The 22,603-nt window shown below is 39.9% G+C and overlaps 1 protein-coding gene across 1 annotated transcript; it reads right to left on the minus strand.

Annotated features, from left to right (window-relative positions):
• Window positions 1-1,397: 1,397 nt before the first annotated feature.
• ATP6V1C1 (ATPase H+ transporting V1 subunit C1) lies at window positions 1,398-19,233 on the minus strand. The gene is made up of 13 exons (XM_083822583.1): window positions 19,095-19,233; window positions 14,292-14,473; window positions 12,939-13,006; window positions 11,707-11,792; window positions 10,807-10,901; window positions 9,022-9,113; window positions 7,857-7,955; window positions 6,382-6,450; window positions 5,189-5,281; window positions 5,006-5,099; window positions 4,412-4,509; window positions 3,187-3,313; window positions 1,398-2,004 (listed from the first exon to the last, which is right to left on the minus strand). The coding sequence occupies exons 2-13, from the start codon at window positions 14,421-14,423 to the stop codon at window positions 1,909-1,911; spliced, it is 1,149 nt and encodes a 382-aa protein (XP_083678709.1). The 5' UTR covers window positions 14,424-14,473; window positions 19,095-19,233; the 3' UTR covers window positions 1,398-1,908.
• Window positions 19,234-22,603: the final 3,370 nt, after the last annotated feature.

Below are 22,603 nucleotides of genomic sequence, written 5' to 3' on the forward strand. Positions count from 1 at the left end.
AAGCTGTTTCTGCACTGCTTACTGGAACTGTAAGCCTTTACCTTGCACTTGTTTGTAGAAGCGTTTTGAAAACACGACCAAAAAGAACTAAAAGGAAGAACAGAGAGAACTGTTTAGCCTGAGTCCTTCTGTGATCACCAAAACAGGATTAAATGCTTTTTTGGGGGGAGGGAAATGGAACTTTGCCCTAAGTAGTTCATTACACAGTTGCGGTGAGCTCAGACCTAAGACAACTATGTAGACAATAATAATAAAATTATTTTTCAATACTCTTTCAATACAATTTTTCAATATTTTTCAATTATTTTTCAAAAATGTTTCAATTTTTCCAATATTCAACTGTTGATCTATACAGGGGAAGAGCTGACTGAAAAAGGGGAAAACCTTAAACTTGCTCAAACACTTTGAAAACCAGGTCAAGGCAGTAAACAGCTGTTACCTCCTGGGAAGGAAGGGAAGGACCATGGGAGTACAGGCACAACTGCCTACTTGATGTTAGTCTTTTCCCTTTTAGCTGTAAAAATTACCATATGTAAAAAAAAAAAAGCAAATATGATTAAGAGATTTTTTTTTAGATAGACTGCAGAATTCCAGTTCATTATCAGTAGCGAGATGCAACTCTTGCTTTCAACAGCTAGCCTTTCCTTTTAGTAATCAGAGATTCGCTGTTGACTTAGAGATAAATTCCTCAAAACTGCTTCTGATTCATGATTAGATTCTACAGCTGAAAGCTCTGCACTGCACAGCCTCACAGCACTCCATTTTAAGGACCAAAGTAGAAAAAAAATCCAGCAGTTACAGTCTCAATCTTAATTCAAGTCAGTTTTAAAGGGTACTGCAGGTGTTGTTTTTTTTTTAAAACACGTTTAGCAGCTGGAATATATAGTATTTGCAATGGGTGTGATAATTGCAATGGAAATAAACAACCCCTCTCTATATACATTCAATGGAAGCTGTCATTTGCTTTGTAAGGATAGGAAAGGATGACACACACACACACACAAAAAACAACGACACACTAAGAACCAAAGGAGGAATGTAATAATTCAAAGTGGTCCCTGGCTGCAACTGAATGAAAAGAGCAAAGAATTATCAAAAAGATTCCCTATCATCCTAGCTTGTTAGCATCCCACCTTACAGTCATCTTCCTAATAATTATCTCAAGTCTTTTCCTTAAGGTCATGAAGATATCAATGTAAAAAACATTCACACGTAGGTCTGGTGGCCAGAGTATTTCTGCACACAACAGGAGAAATACCTGCAACTCTTAAAATTGCGTTGAAGTCCATGGTAATTCTGTACCACTGCACACAGGATGCAGCTCTGGTTTTAGGACTTAACATATTGCTTCAGTTTAGACACAGACATCTGTAGTTAGATGTTGCACAAGAAAGGGAGACATTTGCACAGGTATGTTTATTTTTTTTCCTGTGTGTTTACAGTGCTTCGATTGTAATTGTACAACATTCAAAAAGCACAATTTCTTACCAATCTTACATACTTTACATCACAGTTCAACAATGTTAACACAAGTGTATTTACTAAATCAAACAGAATGGCCATAAACATTTACACTATTCTTCTGTAAACAATTTTTTTAATAAACAATGGGAAATGGAATTAATACAGATCACCATATGAAAGAGGAATGACCTTTTCCTTAAATAAATCACTCTGTTTATAAATACTTCGGTTCTCTCAATATACATTTACAGACATAATTGTTAAAAGCAGATTGCCTACACTTTCCTTTAAAAAGAAAATGTCTGGAGATGGATCACTGTGGGTAAAATTTACCTAACATATGAAGCAAGCATGTGATTAGTAGAGTGTTAAAGGTATTACTGTACTTCACCCTCACTTCAGCTTGTTTACACCAACACAGAGGATTGTCATGTTAGGGAACTTTTACTTGAATTCCAGTAAATTGCAATCAATCTTGTAGTACACGTATGGGTAGTACTCCTGCTGGCTGAGGTTTAAGCCTGGAATATCCATAGTTGCCTGCAAGTGAAGTTTGGAAGCCAGTTATACTCTTACAACTCAAATTTCTACTCAGAAGTAGATTAAAGCATTCATATGTTTGAGAAACAAATAGGACGGGCAAGACTTCAAGCTTAAATTTCCATGTTCAAGTGACTGTTTAAGCAACAGACAACAAGTCAGAACTTGGCCAAATATTAACCTATTTTTCAAAATGAAACAAGTGCTTTCACAGAACCTAAGTAGCTTTGTATCCACAATCCACATCTGTTGCTACAGTAAACACTGCCACTAAATGGAAAGCAAAGGGCTGCAATTACGTTTTACTGCTGTTAAACTCAGCCAGTTATAGGGTGCTGAGTGATCCAAAAAGTTACATGAAACTTAGCATCCCATTTTCACCTTGTCTCACACCCCCTCTCCGCCAAAGAGTCCTTGAAATACTTTGGAAAAAACATTACTATAAATATAATTTTAGGGAAGATCATTTTAAATCTTTTAAAAATATAGTTAAACTCATTGTGTGGTCTACCTCTACTTATTTAACTATGAAAAGCATGGCTTTTCAATACAAAATGAAGGTGGTAGAATAAGCCTACCAGCAAACCAGCTTTAAACATGAAAATGAGACACCTCTACAGGTGGCAAGGATGACTCCACCTTCACAACTCAGACTCTGTCAGCAGAGAAGAACAATAATACAAACTTCAAAACAGACATATGCAACTAGAAGAAAGATCATTTCAGTATTTTAAGGCCACTGCTATCTCAGGCAGTGGACAATTTATGTATTCCTTCTGGGCTCAAAAAATAGTAAATGTGTTCAAGTTCCTTAAGCCTAGTTTCAGATCAAAGTTGACTTTATTTGAATTCTTTGAGAATGTGAACATGTATCCAGCCTGTAAGGCATCTTTCCATTGGTAGCAGGGAAGAATGCAGTAAGAGGGAAGAATGCAGTAAGAGGTGACTTGGGACTTTTACACTAGACAGCTCTTCAAATGCATTAGTTGCAACTTTAAATACTACCTTCCTTTGCAAAAATGTAAAGTAGAGGTGTTATTTTTATAAGGAGACAGTTTTCTATACTGTGAGAGAACTGTAAAAAATATGGAGAGATGTAGCTTTTCAGTAACACTAGTAAATTTTTATTAGAACAGAATAAACCTAATACTGCATGGGAGTAGCAGTTACAAAAATACTTACATCAATGATGGCTGCTGCACTGCTGTCAAGGTGTTTGTATAAGTCATACAAAACCTCCCTCAGTTTCTTCATTGTTTTCTTATTAGGCTGAAGCAGCATTGCCTGGAAGTTAACCGGCAAACCATACCTGAAAAAGTTAGACAACTATGAAAATGCTGAAATAAACCTCCTTTTATCATTTCAAAGCAGAGTTTTATTTTACTTTGAGAAAGAATCCTATTGCTGATGAGGAAAGTCTACTCATTTTCATAAAATCATTCTGATTCTACAGTTCATAATAAGATGTAAAGTGGAACTTCAACTTTGAAATAACAGAACAGATATTTAAATGCCTTTAAAATCCCTGAATGCTTAGCACAACTCAAAAAGTTACCTGAAGTCTGGACTGAATTTTGAACATTCCCAGTAATCTACTTGCAAGGCTCTGCTTCTGCCACTAGGTGGAGAATCTAGTCTCTATTCCACCCTCCTTTCTAGATATGTGGAAACATTTGCCAATACTCAAACTAAGTCCAACTGTCTTCTTTACTCAAGTTTGTCTTCAAAACCTGCCTGCAGCGGCTATGAAAAAAGACTAGATTCCAAGTTAATATGCATTTTTCCTCCTCCAATTGTTTTCTTTATAGCAACTCTTACCAAAATTAACTAAAATGTCTTCCAGTTTTCTGATCAAGTCCTTTCCACTCTGAAAAAACAGATAATTTCTTTCATAGAACTACAACTGTTTATGTCAACTTATTACCTATACTTCTGAATAGGTATGAAGAAAACAAAACCAGATGCACTTTACAGTTAGAATATTGAATAAGAACTGTTGCTTATTAGCACACATTTCAAGATGTCAAACTATAGCACTAAAAGCATGAGAACTTTTTATTCTGAACTATTCACATTTCTCACTTAAACAGATGATACACTAAGCTCTTTTTACAAGCAGCTCAGTTAAAGCAAGCTAAAAAAAATCAGCAGTAATGACTTGCTGCAATCTAGAGTACCTATAACTCCCATCAAGCACTGGGAGAACACACAATTATCTACTTCAAATGTTCCACAACTGGAAGCAAGAGTTATGTGACCAACTATTCTTGCATCCCACTCTTTGCCTTTGATTACTCCTTCCTGTAAGGCAGGCATTCACAAACCTCAGGCTACTAAAGCTGAGCTAGATGTGCTTTTTCCCTTCCTAAACTTTGCAACAATTTATTATTCAGGTCTGTCTCATTACCTTAGAACAGATTCAACAAAAACTCGTAGTGCTTTCACATGAATCCATGCAATGAAAGCTTCACTGAAATTAACTTTCAGCCACCGAACCAGAGGCCCCTGTGAAAGACCAAAAAAAAATCTTACACAGAAGAATCAGACAGTTAAGCATGTTTAAGCAAATACTCATTATTTATATCATAATATAAAGATAACTTAAAGGCAGAGTTCACACTATTGATATAATGGGTCAAGGGTAGTTTTCTACAAAGTAGAGATTCATTTAACAAGAACTCTGTTGTCTCTTCAGTACACCATCCCACCTCTCATGGGCTAACTGTAGTAAGGACCATTTCAATAGTATCTGATTATTTCATTCAAATGTTTGTCCATTTTCAAACTTCACATACTATCAGCTGCAATCCCAGCGCTTGGTTCAACACAGTTAAGAGCAACTCAGCCATCCCTGAGCAGACTAGCTGGGCTGCAGGCTGACTATGTGTCATGTCATCCCTGCAGTATGTTCTCAGAATCACAAGCTCATGAAATCATTATGCAGTATTAACATGTCTTAGACATCTTAGGTTTCTATAATGACTAGCTTATACAAACTTACAAACTGTTTCTTCTTGTCAGTTGACAGCCTATTCATTTCTTCTTTATCAGCTTTCATCTCTTCTTCATTATACTGGAAGTCACGGACCATAAATCTGCATTTGGAAGTGGATAAAAATCAGAAGTGGCTATCTAGAGATGCTTCAAAACACAATAGAGAGAACACATACAAAATAAGCCTTACTTATATTCTCTTGCTTTATGCTTGAAGTCATCCACTGCCTTCCTGAATAAGGTGACATTGCAAAGGTAACTATCTTGATCCTCAAAAAGTACACTACACAGAAAAAAAGTCGGAATTATTAAGGTTCAAGTCACTACAGATCTGAAATACAATAGGTTAAGTTGTACTTTATTGCTACTTAGGCAGGAACATAAATGTAGATAATCACATGGGATTAGTTCACAAATTAAACGCTCTCTACAGAAAGTAACTGAAGCTTTAGCAACCACTCTTAATTACCCCCTCAGTAAAGAGTGGCACTTTGCATTTCATGTTCAGACATTTCACCACTCAGAAGCACTTCATATGCGCCTATGTATTTGGTCAAGTTAAAATTATTTTACTGGAAAGTGAATTGAAGTCAGTTTAGTACCGAAAAATTTAGACTACAGAATTACTGGAAATGTATGTTCTAAAGAAAAAGGAAATGGATTTAAAATACAGAAGTACACAAGTTAAGACAACAGAAATTGATTAGAAAGTGTTACTTATACTTTAAAGAAGATGCCAAGATTTACTATTTTATACTTCAATATAACGCCTATTCTGAGAATTCACCTTGAGGGAAAAGCCTTGTTGAGATTTAGACTGTTTCTCAATCCCATATTTTTTCTCAAACTGTTGTATAACACTTGTATTGAACAAGTCACCTCTTCTTTACCCATCCCTATGCGGTAGTTTCCCCAGTAATTAAATCAGAATCATTAGCAGATCTAGGCTGAAGTTGATCCAACTAAAATGTGATGTAAGGGAGAACAACCTCAGATTTGGTAAGTGGCATGGAGTTAGTAGTATCACCTATCTAGATCTACCCTGTCAAAACCTGACTGTCAATTTAAATTAACACCACATCAATGCTTTATGCTACATGTTGACTTTATTTTTGATGTGGTAACAAAGTTGCTAAAGTGGCTTAACCCTGTTAATCAAATCCTGGCATTCATCTTCCCCATCATAAACGTCAGCACCAGTTTGGTACCAAGGGCCTTTGTTAGCACGCAACAACATAATCAAGCTTGATTGACTCAGATAAAACTATAAAGCTAGACATTTTGACAAGCTTTAGACTAATCTTTAGAATTTAAAGTCAATACAGATAAAGATCAAAAAAATGTAACACAAGCAAATGTGAGATCTAACATCTGACAACTTACTTGCTGGAACGTGGCACAACCATCTCCGCTAGTGTTTCATATTGCTTAACCCAGTCATTATAGTTTAACCTAGAGAGCACACAGGTCGTGATTACTTTTAGCATTGTAGACAAAGATCTTAGATTAGTATGTCAAGTTTTTTTAAAAAAGTTAAAAACATTTAATTATCACATCTTCCAACACAGATGTATGTTGTTAGAAATACAAAAGTCATCAGGGACAATTCTCCTCATATCATTTTTTAAGATTATTGCTAAATAAACTACATTAGCCAAAGTGAGAAATATTTTATCTTCGGTCTTCATAGAAGTTGACAGGTGCACAATTTCTGAAGTCAAGTAATGATGAAATTAAATCAGTCATCACTCAATATTCTCAGAGGGCCAAATGGGCTTAACTGTCAAGGTTTATCAGAAACTCCTCACACAGTTCTGCTCTTCTGAGTTACTAAAGGGAATACTTCTTCCACAACTACAAACAGGTTCCCCAAAGTCTTGCACTTGCCTAAAAGACCACTGAGCATTTGGGAAGCCCTGCCTTTCTGTAGCTGGTGGTGAAGGGATTCTACCCCTAAAACACTAAAAATAAGTCAAAGGTAAAAGAAAAATAACAGCTGAGGTATGCTAACTACCAGTTTTCTGCTAAAACTACTGCACCTGTTTTGCCTTCACCAGAGTTTTACACATGACAGACTACTACTGCATGCAATAAACAGCCCACACGCTATCTGCACAAGTTAGAAACTCTCCTTGTGCCTATCTCCAGGGAGACAGGCTAGCACTACAAAGCAGAACGAGCTGTCCAAAGCTTTGGCATTTTCCTTTATTTTACAAGAGTTTTGAAGACATATGTATCACAACTTTCCTTGGCCAGGGAAAAAGGGTGGTTTTTTTTATTGTTTTATTTCAGATGAGGAACAGCCTGTTCCTCAGGTTCATTTTAAAGTTTCATGTTAAAGGTTTAACGTGACATAAGCACTATTGCATGAGTAGAGACAGAGAAATACAAAAGCAGTGTTCTCACAACCTGGAAAAGCGGGGAGTAAAGTAAAGGGTTCACTTGGTTAACTACAGGGTGAAAGCAAGCATAGAGCTAACCTGGGTAATTCTATCACTAAGCCTTCTAATGGAAAACAACTCATGTTTTCACTCAGTACTTATTATTTTCGTAAGGATACTTTCTGCAGCATGAATCACCATGGCTAATACTAGATAAGAGACCTAAGTCTATACTCCCAGTTTCTCTAAAGAAATTCACGAGCACTCAGCATTGCTTACGGTGAGCTCCTACAAACAATGGAATATTATACACACAGGCTCAATTGCAGTAGGTGTCCATATGTTTATGTTAGTAGATCCAGGAAAACTCAAAGCAATTTCAGTCATCTTTTCTGACAGTATTATAGGATTGTGGGGTCTACTGCTTGATTTAAATTTATTATTTTATCCTGCTCTTCAGAGAAGCAATGAACTTACTTTGGTACAATCACTAATAATGTGACCAAGTATTCTGAATCAAGTACAAAGTCCTCTTTCTTTACAATATCAGCAAGGCTTCTGGTTAGCAAGCTTCCTCTGTAGAGAAACAAAGACAATCAGAGCAAACATGTTTAAGAATTGAGCTGGTACAGACAACAGTTTCTATTGCTTGAAAGCATAACATTTCATTTAAGCATTCAGTATGGCAGAGCAAACAAAGTGTCCTTACATGAATGTTATATACACAAAACTTTCTATCAGTAGCTCACTACTTTTTATCATTAGCTCACTCAGTGCTGTGTGTCATTTCCATATTCCAAAAACCTCACGGACTTAAGAAGCCAAGTTCTCTTTTTAAAAGTGATCTAAGAACACAAGAACCATCAAATTCTCTGTGAAGGCCAGTATATGGAACCTCAGTTACAACCAAGCTACTGCAGACCTACATACAGAACCCCAATGAAAATTTAAAGCAGCAGCACATTGCCTTATTCACAAAAGAAGAACCTACACAGATTTAATGGGACTTAGCTGACAGATTACCATGGCTTAACAAGGAACTTATGGCTCCCTCATAAAACAGCTATCATTAGTCTGACCCACAGACCTGAATGAGCCACCAGGCTTTCATCATTAACGATAATGGGAGGGTTGAGTCAAATTAATCAACCATATTTGGACAGAACTACTGTATCTCAGCTACTTGTCATGTGTACATGACAAGGCAGCATGTGGTCCTTTTTTAATTTGTCACTTGCATGTATGCAACAGCTGTCTCTCTGCTGGTTGCTTTTGAGGGAAGACACCCGATTAATAGATATGCCTAGAGCACAAATTGGAGCAAAGGAAAAAACTTCCTTGTTTAGCCAGACGTAAGCAGCAGTGCCACACACCACTTCAACAGCAAGCTTCTTTCAAGGGCTTCAGCAATTTATATGATTTGTACATGCATTTGTCTATTTCACTATCGCTTGCCAATCACAAGTGAGAGATTACCAGGAAGTCAGCTGGTAATAAGCATCCTTCTATCACATATGCTACTCAAGACTGATAAATGCCTCAAAAACACATTAAGCTTAGAGCCAGCTTCACACATTACTAAGTTCTCATGGTTAGAAAAATTTCCTGCATTGCATTAGCAAAAAAATTAAATGTGACTTACGCATTCTTTCTTTCCAAATTCTGAAGGTTCCCTTTTAGATTATTGTATGCCGAGGCTCTTGCTTTAAGATCATTGTCAATCTGGTTTACTCCCTTGAAGATCAAAAAAGTGTCTAAAGAACTGAGTTTTTAAATGATTTCTTAATTTCAAAGCTTAGATCTTTCATCTGCTAACAAGAACTCAATGAAAAATACACAAGCTAAAATGTTTATTTCTCTAGGGCTTAACAAGCTTCACTCAAGACTCAGAAAATTTTAGGTTACAATTCCTACAGAGGAAAATGAACCAATAATAAGAATTACACATCCTCTTCTGAATTAGTGGTATCAACTGGACATGTACCCAGCTCATCAACTCCACCAGCTTGAGGTTACCACCCTCCAGCTCAGCTGACAGAAAAGATTATTTAAGTTTACCTTCACACTGCGATACAAGTTTACTGGTTAACACTGGGTAACCTGTCCTTCAGCTGTTTTTCACACTTTCCTCTCAAGAGTTTCAGTGGCAAAAATGGTGGTACAGTCTTATGAGCAGCAAATCAAGATCTAAGTAATGCAAACCAATAATGCTTTGCACCATCTACAACTTAAGACGAGACTCTGCTGCACTGTATTAGCTTATTGAATGTTTTTTCTTGCACTTCTCCTTGAGATGAACAGCCTTGCTCACTCTGAAAGATAAGAGTATCAACTAGATGTATCAGCTATCTCATTCCAAATGGCTGTTATTACTTGCCATTCTAAGTATTACCACTTTTTTTTTTCTGGAGTTATTTCCCATTTTGTACACTTTAAAAGAAAAATACCATAAGTTCTATCACCATCTCCCTTCACCAAGTCATCTGCTGCTGTTTTACATTGGCAATGGTTTACAGATATAAAGGAAAATCTGTTTTACAGGTATTTTCGACAATCAGTAACAATTTATATACTTCAGAATGTCTGGAGTTGCACAGGGCCAGTTTCAGATTGACACAAACAATATTTCAGACAAATGTATTTACTTCAGACAATAAATGCATTTGTCTAATTATTAGCAACAATCTCCATTTAATGACTCTGGTACCTTTTGATCATCTTTGAAACTCTTATATTAAGACTGTAACTATTTCACTGTTTAGACTGACTTATATTTAGCTTGCCAGTCCTCCTCAAGTAAGCCACCCTTCTCAAACATATCCTCTAGATTAATTGGAATAATTACAAAAGTAGTTAATTCCCAGTTAGGTCGTTTGGCAGCAAGTTGAAAAACACAAACCAAACTAAGTAATAAATAGCTCTCAAACATCCACTCATACTTCTATCAGCCTGTACAATGAAATATTTTTAAAATCAGTGTACTTAGCGAACAGCTGGGTAGCTGTAAGAACTTGGTGCAGCATTGCTCTGGCATTATACCACTGCCTACTCTCTCTTCCACCAAAGTAGGTACAAGTACACAAGAATTGCCAGGGGCACGTATCTGAGCATGTAGTTAAGAAACTCCTTTTAATTGTGCCCAGGCTGTTGACAAAACATTCTGCTTGCATACACCACTTCAGGATACTACAAACAGCACTTCAGCTTGGGTATCCAGATTTTATTTTTACAAAATAAATCTTTCTTAACAGCTACGCCACTTTGTTATACAGCGACCTTGTTTATGGTAACACACAAGTTCACTTGTCCGCACCAGGAAGAAGTTGTTAAAAGCATGAATATCCTGGCAGGAAAAAAAGCTTTGAGTATTACACAATGTTCATAAAATAACTCAAGCAAAAACGCTTTATAAAACAAATGACCTTACCTTTGCAATAATTTCTGAAATATTCTTCAAGGATTGCTTGATCGGATATTTGGCCATATCCCACTGGAACCTTGTGATATAGGTGACCAAGTCAACTAAAATTTTGAAGAGGGACTTTGTTAAGACAGACAATAAGATGACTGATGTACTCCATTTAGGAATATTCTAGCAGAAGAGTACTGTAAGAGACTACTGTAGACCTTCGCACATATGTAACCTGTTGCTTAAGGAATCTGAAAATAAACTACCAAAATCTTCAGTTTTCTGTGACCTCTGCCTTCAGATATTGGTATCTTTCCATCTCTGTAGACTATAAAATGGTATTTACTAGTAACTATGATGGCTGGAGAAGCACAGACAAAATCAACCATTATTTTGCTTTGTATGAAAAATGGCTGGGAGAAGGCAGGGTTACGACTGTTACGTGCCTCATCTGAAGCAGCAGTTTTGTAAAACTATAGGACAGACTATCCCAAGTCCCTCTCTTAAAATAATTGTGTTAATTAGGACTGCTGCACTTGTTTTCACGTTAATCCATTCATACTAACCTCTCTCCAGCACAGTTTATGAAAAAATGTATGTATTCAGACGACAGACCAGTACAAAGAACGTTTTTAATGACCAGTAGCAGCCATTTTTATGTTCCACCAAGAACTTCTGATGATAGCCTTAAAGGATCAAATGGCTTCTACAAGTGAATATTTAATATGCAGATCTGTAATTTTTTGCTATTTTGGAACCTATCATTCCTTTCAGGGTAAATGACCCGTGGGAAAACATGTTTCCATACCTAAACTAGGCTTTCAGAACATCAAACAGAAGCAGCATTAAATGTGTGTCCGGATCACCGCCTTCCCTCCTACCTCTCTTAGGATGTACATATTACAGTTAACACCTTACCTCCATTAGCCAGAAGATTTTCCTGAACTTTATCTTTACTGTCTTCCAGAACATCAGCCATATACTGGGCCACCTTCTTCACAACGCTGAAAAATGAAAGATAAAGCTAATAAAAAAAGAAAAGATTGCCATTTTGAGAAATGCTATTCCTAAAACTCATATGATATTGTCTGGAAATTAAGAGATTGGATCAGGTATAAAGTGTTGAACGCTTTACACATAAGCTTTTCAAGAGTACCAACTGGGCTTGCTATCTGAAGGAGACCAACTCAAACACATGTCAATTTATTTAAATCATTCTCAAGCATTGCTACTCATCAGTTCTCACCAAAATTAAGCTACTTCCCTTGCCTCCAGGGAATAAAGGTTGACACTTTCAAGTGTAATCCCACTATACTCCAAATTTTTCCCCCCTCCTTTCCTTTTCTCGAGTCTGTGAATGTTTCAAAATCCTAACCCCATTCTCAAAATACGTAGTGAGGTAGAAATCATCAATAACAAAAATTAAACACAAGGCAACTTTGACAATGAAAAATGAAAGAAAACCAAAGAGCTATAGGGAAAACCCAGCCCAAAGCCCTCATGAGATCTGAGGCACAAGACCTGCCTTCTCCAGTAGAAAAGCTAATGTTTAATATTACTCACATGTGCCATGCCAAACATTTTCCTGTTCTGTTTAAAAACAACTACTTAATACTTCTCTCCTTGAAACAGAAGATAGCTCCATAAGTTCTGGCTATGGAAAGTTTAGTTATATTAGCTCAAAAATCTCTTTCAAAGGACCATTAGTTCCTTCAAAATAAACAGCCTTTACATTTAAATTTTAATGCTGTGTAATCATCTCAGTGGGTTAAGAAATGTGTTACCTTCCTGAAGTCTATAAAGAATACTCTAACTTGCTAAAATGCATTTTACTCCATCTCACCATCACTTCCTGCAGCTGCCGTACTCAATTCTGACCAGCTCTCCAGAATCTGGCACCACACAGCACTACTACAGGGAGAACCAGCCTTCATCAATGCATAATGTCCCGCTGTTCCACGAGAAGTGTCCCCCCCAAGCACAGATACTAGAAAAAACAGCTTAGCCTACTGAAATCAGCTTATTGACTGCATACAAAGGATCACTATGAAACCTAAAAAGGTTGAAAAAAGCCCACAAATCATTGTGGATTGGCAAACCATCACATCATTGTTCAAATATTTTACATGCTAGTAAAAATAAACTGTTACCCCTCCACGAATGCATCCAGCTTAGCCAGCTCATCTGACAGACCAACTAAAACATCCAGTGTCCCAACCTAGAAGGAAGAATCAAAATACATTAGCAATTGTATACAAACCTAGAAAAAGAAAACACCCCTAAAACAGTTCAACTAAATACACAGAAGCCAGGCCATTTATATTGCATATAAATTTAAGGTATACACAGCCTCTGCCCGCTTTAGGAATAATTTAATTCACAGGAAATAAAAAGAACAGAAACAAAAACAATTGTTAATAACTGTAGTGAGCCACAGGAGTTTTCAGCGATAATTTCTCTAAATATTGTAGGTACCCCCTAGGTTGAAGGTCATCCTAACTCACATCCACGGAGCTCCTGGGAAGAGACTGACACTGATTGTACTACTAGATGTAGGAAGAGGGACTACTACTCCTGAAATAACTCAGGATGGTCTAAAGACGAACGATGAGTTATGGCAGATGGAAAATGCTCTAAAAAGACAGCGTGTGCTCTGGGTCTGTTCCCTAGTGGAGGCAGAATGAGGCAGCGTGCCACCTGACCTTGAACCATTCTGTAGACAGACAGGGGTGGCATTTTTTCCCCTTCATTTTGATAATCTCTCACTTATAAAGGATTAAACTGAGCTCACCATTCTTTTTGTTCGAGACACATGCTGGTGTCAGACCTTTTCTTGATGTCTCCTACCTTTTCCATAGCCTGATACTTGTAGTTAACCAAGAGAAACTGCTTTCAGATTTTGTTTCTCTTCCCTTCTCACAGTAATACCTCAAATGGTTTCCTTCCTATTTTCTGTAACACACACTGGCTGGTCACACTGAAATGCTCTCAGCTGGAGACAAGTGCTACTTCTGGACACAGAAAAAGCAGTAACTGTTTGGTCATCTCCCCTGTTTCAAATCAAGCCACTTTGCTGCATCTCAGCCAGAAAAGAAGCAGCAGACACATCAGAAGTGTAAAAAAAAAAAAAAAAAAGAAAAGAAAATCATGTCATCTGAATACTTGGATCTCAAATCTCTATTTGCACCTTGATTTCCAAACCTAATTTTCTTCTCCAGCTACCTGCTAGCAGTATGAGATCCCAAATGCTTCCTGTGGAAAAAAACCTGCTTTATTAGCTGAAAGAATGCAATTTGATGAACCTTTAAAACTTACAGTATGAGAAATAATCTTATAATTCCAGAGAAAAGATAATTGATTGTCTAAATTAATGTTTAGATCCACACATACTCATCAAAAGACATCAGCTGTTTTCTCTAAGAAGCCTGCAAGTATTCATCACCTACAGTTTTAGTTTAAAGAAACAAACACACTTCTTAGGACATGACAGGGGACTTACGTACCTTCAGGTCTGGAATATTGAACTTCGAATTAGTAGAAAGATTGTTATTTTTTGTGGTCGCTGCATGTAGTTTCTCCCATGTCTGTTGACAAGTTTTTTCCCCAGGAGCAGAAATGAGCCAGAACTCAGTCATTTTTGTCTCTTATCTTGATGCTTTCTGCTTCTGAAGACAGGGGCAAGATGCTAGTAGGAGAAGGGAAGTGGGATGGAAGAAAGAATATCTGCCATTAGTTTAGGATTTAAAGCTTTGCCTGAAGAAAAATCATCCTGTTCCATGTAACTGAAATGCAGTCCTAGCCACTGGAAGAGATTCTACCAAGAGTATCACGTGGTTCCAAATTCACTTTTTCCTATCTCCCAAATCACATTTGCACGGTTGCAGAGTATTTTTAAACTGCCCATCCTGCAAGTTAAAGGCTGAGTTTGCAACATTAACATCTGCAACTCCACAAAAGATTATAAGCAATCTAACTGAAAATAAATCCAATAACACAAGACCCAAATCACGTTTTCAAAGCTCTGTGTAATCTCCAAGATCTCTGTAACAGACTGCTTTCTCTGTACATGCAAGAGAAACATATTTCAGCTCTGACACTAGAGCCTTTCCAATCACTTTTCAGATTAGAACAGTATTTCAAAGTCAATTAATACGCCATTTAAATGTATTTTAGGCAAACTTTGCTTAAGTGAATAAACTAAGAGGGCTCTCCCAGCAGCTGAGCATTTTGCCATGAAGGGGGGCTCTATTCTAGTCTCGGTACCTCTGTTGTCATTGCAGACTTTCCACAAAATTATACCAACACTAACATTATCAAGAGAGATCCAGTACTAAACACAGTTTATGTTACAGGGCTTGCTTAGGGAAACGTTAACCGTGTTATCGCACATAATGGGCCTCCACTGGAGGTCTACTATCAACATTTTGAAGAAAAACAAAATTTCCTCTTATTCTGAGGACTTAGATGCATTATCTTCCTTAACACTTGCCAAACTCGGTGAGTCTGTAGCACGTTATGCTTTCCTACGCTTCATTGAACCCTGGCCCTATAAAAGACCCAGTCAAGTTTACTGTAAACTTCACCCACGCACGGAGACATCCCTGCAGCTCACACACACACACTCAAGTGGCTAAGCTTTAGATTGGCTTTTGCTTGGACACGATTACGCTAAGACTAGCAGAGGCTTTGGAATGGATGTTGACTAAATAAAAGGCAGAAGTTCAGGTGGCAGCAGCAAGTATCCCCGCACGAGGCAGAAGAGCCGGAGCACAGAAGTCCAAGGCTCCTGTTCAGTAAAACAGACGGAACACTGCGTTCTCATGCTTTCCACTAAAACACAAATAGACCTTCCAGAAAATGTATAAAGTTTCCAGAGATTACACCAGATAAGGAAACAGTTGCATGTTCACAATGACAGTCTCATTCTCTGCATTACAGATTGGAAAAAAAAAATCTAAACATCTCTCCCCAGGAAAAAAAAATCTCTAATGGATCCATTGCAAAGAATAATTGGAAAACTTTAGTTACTGAAAGCAATCTTTTAAAGTCGGTTTTCAAGGACTGACTGTGCAGACTAAATATTGACAAGTCTACCATAAACATAACTGGCTGCAAACACCTGAGAGACTTGCAGCAAAAATTTAATCATGCTAAAAAAAAAAGTGAACTAGAGCACTTCATGATTCCTTAATACCAGAGGGGAAAAAAAAAAAACGAGTTGTTCAACTCAATAACCAAGATCTTTTTCTACTGCTCAAAGCAAACAAGCAAAGATGGAGCAGTTGTCACTTCCAGGAATCACAAAGCTACAGAACACCTTTTACCTGTTCCCCCCCCCCAATTTTTCTCTCTGCCTGGTTGGTTTCCAAGAAGCTCTGTCCCACTCCAACAACCAGGGGAAGTAAGATCATCCCCATCCCAGACACCCACTCGGTGCAGGATTATTTGAAATGGTCAGCGGGGAGGAGTACCGACACTGCCAGACACGTGAAAGACCGATAACCAGGCACTACTCCAGCCAGACACACTGACTAGTTTCAGCATCACGGCTTTTTTATGGTCCCAGAAAGGTTTTCAAATACATACACAGGAAAAAAGCTTCACAGAAAAGTTTTAAACGTTTGTTTGGATGCTTGTTCTGTGTAAGGAAGATGGAGTTTGCAATCAGAACTACAGGGAACGAGGAACAAGAAGTGGAAAAAGGAGAAGTGCAATAGAACTGTAAGAAAAACAGAAACAGACACTAGCCAGCCAAAAATACATATTGGCCCCCTGCAAAATGAAAGCTGTTACACTTGAAGAGCACCAGAGGAAAAAAAGGCAGGAAATACCAAGGGTTTGGATCATTTAAGTATGCTGACAGGTATTTTTTTTAAACTAAACTATTATTTTATTCCCTTGAACTGGAAATAATGGTATGTAGCCTTCCCTGAGATCCACTGCTGCAGTAAACTTATTCTCTCTTTAGGTCAAGAGGTATTTGTAAGCTGGCAAGCGCTGGCATCTCAGCAGCCTGTAAAACCTAGCAGCAGTCTCGTTTTGGCCTTAACAACAGAACTACAAGGATAACAAGCAATTACCTGGATACTGCCCATGAATTAGTTGCACCTTGCCCCATGAAGGCTCCTCAGTGTTGTAGTTTTGATGGTATTTTAAACTGCACTTGTACAGCTATCTCAACACCCCCAAATTCCAGTCCAATCCATACTGCAATCTCACTGTGCTAAGCGCTGTCTGTATAAGGATGTAGTCCTGACTTCAACTGAAAGCCTGAAGCATTCTGTGTTGAAAACTAAGTTACGTGGGAAAAAAAACACAACAACAAAAGCACACAAATGACAACCCTCTCGTGAGTTTTTTAAAACAAGCTGGCAGAAACAGATTTTGTTTAGCCTCTGGTTACCTGGTATCCCAAGAAAACCCCGAAGGGGCATTCAAAATTTCAAGTTCTCTGCTAACAAACCTGTGATTAACTTTCTTTCCTTTCTCTACTTAGCTATTTATTGCAACTGAAAACTTTAACTGAAGCAGAGTATCTAAGGCAGAAGTAGGAGGAGAACCCAAACAAAGAGCTGTCTACCAGCCACCATCTCACCCTCCTCACTCCCAGTGAGCACTGACTGTGTTATTCCAGTCAATTTTTCCCCAGATGTCCCTGCTTTTTATGTTCTTGGATAACAAACCCAGGGAAAGAACCTACAAGAAGCAATAGGAGTGGGCAAATGAGCTTTTGTTTACACCCTGGACCTATGTGACTGGCACTGTTTTGTAACATACTGCTGGGTGGAATTTGTCATAGGATGGTTTTACCTAATTACTGTCAGCTGTTTTTGCTATTCCAATTATTTCTGATGTACATTCATAAAAGAGCAGAAACATTCATAAATGGACATCCGAATTCATAAATGACATCGTCTACAACACGTAAATACATCAACTTAAAAATATGCAGTGCCATAGCACAAACACAGTTAATCGAGCTAACTTTCTGCTGCACCACAGCGATACTGAGCGAGCAGGAACCATGCTGCTAATTCTGCTGGATCTGGTAAAGCTGTCAAGAAATAAAACTATTTCTGAGATGTCATTATAAGCATATTCTGACCAACTTAAGCATGAAGGGCTTGCTACACAATGAGAAATTAAAAAAAAAAGAAGTGGAAAACCCATTAAGCCAGGAAAATAAGAAGCAAAGCTTATAGAAAAACCTCTCTGCAGACCAGGCTGAACCAAAGTTTAGCAGTTCCAGGAAGAGGTTCTGGAATTCTAGCTTTATATACAGCACCAAGCAAGCCACATCGATTCTTACAAAACCTCAAGGTCATTAAATTATTATTTTCATACCGCTCAACTGAAGCACCAGCATCTCAAACAAATAAATGAATAAAATCTTGTGAGACCAGTGATGCTTTGACCCCCCCTTCACCTTGTTTAGTACGCACAAAGAATGCGACCTCCCACTTTTAAGGGCTTAATACCACAAATACCTGAGAACACACTTCTGTCATTTTAGGTTGAAGGACTGAGCGGCGTCCCACTGAATTCCTCTTGACGCCTTCCCATAAACATGTCTGCAACACGACTCTGAAGCACACTAAAGGCTTCCATGAGCCCTCAGACAGTGGTTTATGTAACACAAACACTGCCAGGGCATTCTGCTAGGCAAATAAACACAACTCATCTACACGGTGTTCTCGGAACATCGCCTCCCTTGAAGCTTTTCCGCTGAATTACCTGTGCTTGAACCCCAGCTACTCCAATACCTGAAACAGGTTCGATATATTATTTTGAGCAGATTTCGGCATGGCTACCCATAACTGATAGGGCTTAATTTTTGTATCGTTAACAAAAGAGGACAGCGGGAGGAAAAGGGACCTCAGAAGTAAAACCTCCCAGGCAGCACGCCCCGATGTGCCCCACGAAGCCTCCGAGCAGTCCTTTCTGCGACGTACTTGGGCACACACACACCGAGCGATGCCGGGACGGGATTTGCACTGCGGCTTCCCCTCGCGGCAGGCGGGCAGGCACCACGGCCTGCCCTTCCCCAGCCAGCTCCCAGCGCCCGGAGCCGCCCCGGCTGCCGCCAGAGGCCATCTTCTCCTCAGCCCTGCCCCCCAAAACCCCTCCTGACGCCGGCCTCTCGCCCTCCACCCCCCCCAAACTCCCCTCCCGGTGAGGCAGCCGGGCCCGGGGCCTCCCCCTCAGCCCTCCCCGGTGCCACAGGCCGGGAACGGGTCCCGGGGGCGCCCCAAAACCTCGACACCCCCCACCCCCAGACCCCTTCCCCCCCCCGCCGCCCTCCTCACCGGCGGCCGCGGCCCCGTCACGGCGCCATCCCGCCCAACCGCCCCGCGTCACGTGACCGCCGCCCTCAGCTGACGCCGCCGCGGCGCCGGTCACGAGGAGAGGGTGAGAGGGGCGGGGCGGGGCCGGTCTCAGAGCCCGAGGGTCGCGGGTTCGAGACCTGGCTCTGCCCCTCGGGGGGGTTTGGCGGTTGTTGGGGTAAAGGAGGGAAATAGGTGGGATGGGGAGAGGTTGGCGTTTCGTGGCGGAAAATACAACTGGTGAACTCATCGGCGCTGTTTGGGGAGAAAATGCTGAAGTTTGGTGTTATTTTTTTTTTTTTACCCACAGCGCTGTGCTTGGCTCTTGGTGCTGGGTGACCAGAGGCAGGGGGTCGCATCCTGCTGGGTGAGGCAGTGAGAGACTGCAAGCCACATACGGGTCGGAGTGGCCTCGGCTGCAGACAGGCTTTATACAGGGTCACAGAATGGTTTGGGTTGGAAGGGACCTTAAAGCCCACCCAGTTCCAGCCCCCTGCCATGGGCAGGGACACCTCCCACCAGACCAGGCTGCCCAAAGCCCCATCCAGCCTGGCCTTGAGCACCTCCAGGGATGGGGCATCCACAGCTTCTCTGGGCAGCCTGTGCCAGGGCCTCACCACCCTCTGCGTGAAGGATTTCTTCCTAACATCTAATCTAAATCTCCCCTCTTTTAGCTTAAAGCTTATTCCCCCTTGTCCTAGCATTACAGCCCCTATAAAGAGTCCCTCCCAGCTTTCCTGCAGGCCCCCTTTAGGCACTGGAAGGCCGCTGTAAGGTCTGCCCGGGGCCTTCTCTTCTCCAGGCTGAACAACCCCAGCTCCCTCAGCCTGTCTGCATAGGAGAGGTGCTCCAGCCCTTCTCATCTCCTTGGCCCTTCTCTGGACTCATTCTAATACTTCCATGTCTTTAAATATCATTATGTCTTTAGGAGAGAGAAGGCTACTCAGGTTTGAAACCCTATGGGTTCATTCTTGCTGTGTTTGTCTGACTTTGTCAGCTAAACTCTTGGAAAGCAGTCTTGGAAAATGTGATGGCAGCTCACTGATCAATACTATCAGTATATGTGTACTTAAATGCTTTACTGCTATTGACCTACAGTGAAAGACTTGGGAAAGAAGACAGTATGCAGGCAGGTGGAGAGTAGGAAAAGATGAATTTAGAAGGAAACTGTTGCAGTTTTATTTTGGCACTAAAACCCCTTTTCCTTACTTTGCGCTGTAATTCCTAAGTGAAAAATACCAGGCTGAAAATTGATGTATTACTAGAGAAGTCAATTCCTTTTATTGTTTCAAACTGCTTATCATCTTAATTCACAGTATTATCTGGAGAAAGCAGGAACCATGCACAAAAAGCCAACTACTGTGGTGGTTTGTTGGTTTTGATGAACCAAGCAATTCTTTCTTTTTTTTTTTTTTTTTTTTTCAAGTGGGCACAATTTAGCACAAGCCTATAGCCACAGGTGGGTCACGGGGAACTCCCTTCCACTGGCAGTACAGAGAAGGCACAGATGTGATAGCAGATACCAAAAAGGTGACTTCACACAGTCCCATCCCAGCAGAGTATGTGCTTTCATGCCTCTGGGAGCAACTCCAGGCCTCTAGTCTAGTGGTCTTCTCCCCCGTAAGTATTTATAGATCTAGCTGTTCCAGACTTTGCTTAGTCAAGCTCAAAGCATGAATGTTGTTAAACAACAACTGATGTGGCTAGTCAGTCTTCCTGTAGCCATTCATGTTGTTCTTCAGCCACCAGAGGCTTCTAAAAATATTCCCATCACCGAACTGCCCACAGCCATTCGTAATATCCTAGACATGCTCCTACTGGTACAATTGTGTTAGAGAAATATTTTTCATACCAGTATTAAAAAAAGCATGCTCTTAAAATAATCCAGTAAGGAAGAAATTTACCTACATTAAAAGTGTGCAAACTAATTTTTAAATACCTGCGTTCCAAATTCCATCAAGAAACATTTCTTAATGGCTCAATTATTAACATTCAATCAGTTTTCAGTGGAAATTATTGTAAAACTTAGCAACAAGCACATTTTCTCATTATTATTACAAGCTATTTCCTGTAAATGTAGCAATATATGCCATATACCAACACTAACTAGCAAATGCAAGTCATTAGCTATGTTATTTTTGGAACAAGATAAGATTTTTGAGTGATCCATAGCTCCAAGCTATCAGACGGAAACTTGGCATTATCCTCTATAAATAAACATAGTAGCTAGTGAATGATACTATAAAGTACTTAACAGAGGAATAGAAAACATTTCTGACCTGCGTGATGACAACTGGCTTGTAAAACTGCAGGAGGGGATTCTGAGGACAAGTACCTAGAAACTACCACTGCCTAATGTGGCTGCTTTTGTAAAAATATCTGTGATTTCATTAATTAAGATCAAAGAGGTACAAAGCAGGCCTATAGGCAACCTGTAATGCTTCACTAGAAAACAAACAACAACAACAATGGAAAAAAGAATTAACAGAAATGAAATAATCAGGATATTATATGTCATATATATATATGTCATATATATATGTCAGTCTCACGTCAGTGCCTGGTAAAATTATGGAGAGGATGATCCTTGAAGTTATTGAAGCGCACCTGGGGGACAATGCAGTCATTGGTCCCAGCCAACATGGGTTCATGGGGGTAGGTCCTGCCTAACAAATTTGATTTCCTTTTATGATAAGGTCACCCATCTAGTCGATCAAGGGAAACCAGCTGATGTGATCTTTTTGGACTTCAGCAAAGCTTTTGACATGGTTTCCCATAGGATCCTACTGGACAAAATGTCCAGCATACAGCTAAACAAAACCATCATATGATGGGTGAGCAATTGGCTGACGGGCAGGGCTCAAAGGGTTGTGGTAAATGGGGCCACATCCGGCTGGTGGATGGTCACTAGTGGGGTCCCTCAAGGCTTCATTTTAGGGCCAGTCCTCTTCAATGTTTTTATAAATGATTTGGATGTAGGACTAGAAGGTGTTCTGAGCAAATTTGCCGACGACACCAAACTTGGAGGAGTTGTGGACTCGGATGAGGGTGGAAAGGTCTTGCAGAGAAATCTGGACAGATTGAAGAGCTGGGCGATCACCAACCACATGAAGTTTAACAAAAGCAAGTGCTGGGTCCTGCACCTGGGACGGGGCAACCCTGGCTATACATACAGACTGGGCGACGAGACACTGGAGAGCAGCCCCGCAGAGAGGGATCTGGGGGTTGTGGTTGACAGCAAGGTGAGTATGAGCCAGCAGTGTGCCCTGGCAGCCAGGAGGCCAACCGTGTCCTGGGGTGCATCAAGCACGGCATTGCTAGTCGGTCAAGGGAAGTGATTGTCCCGCTCTACTCTGCGCTGGTGCGGCCTCATCTTGAGTACTGTGTGCAGTTCTGGGCACCACAGTACAAAAAGGACATTAAAGTGTTGGAGAGTGGCCAGAGGAGGGCGACGAAGATGGTGAAGGGCCTAGAGGGTAAAACTTATGAGG

This window comes from Anser anser, assembly GCF_964211835.1.
Source record: "Anser anser genome assembly, chromosome: 2".
NCBI lineage: Eukaryota > Metazoa > Chordata > Aves > Anseriformes > Anatidae > Anser > Anser anser.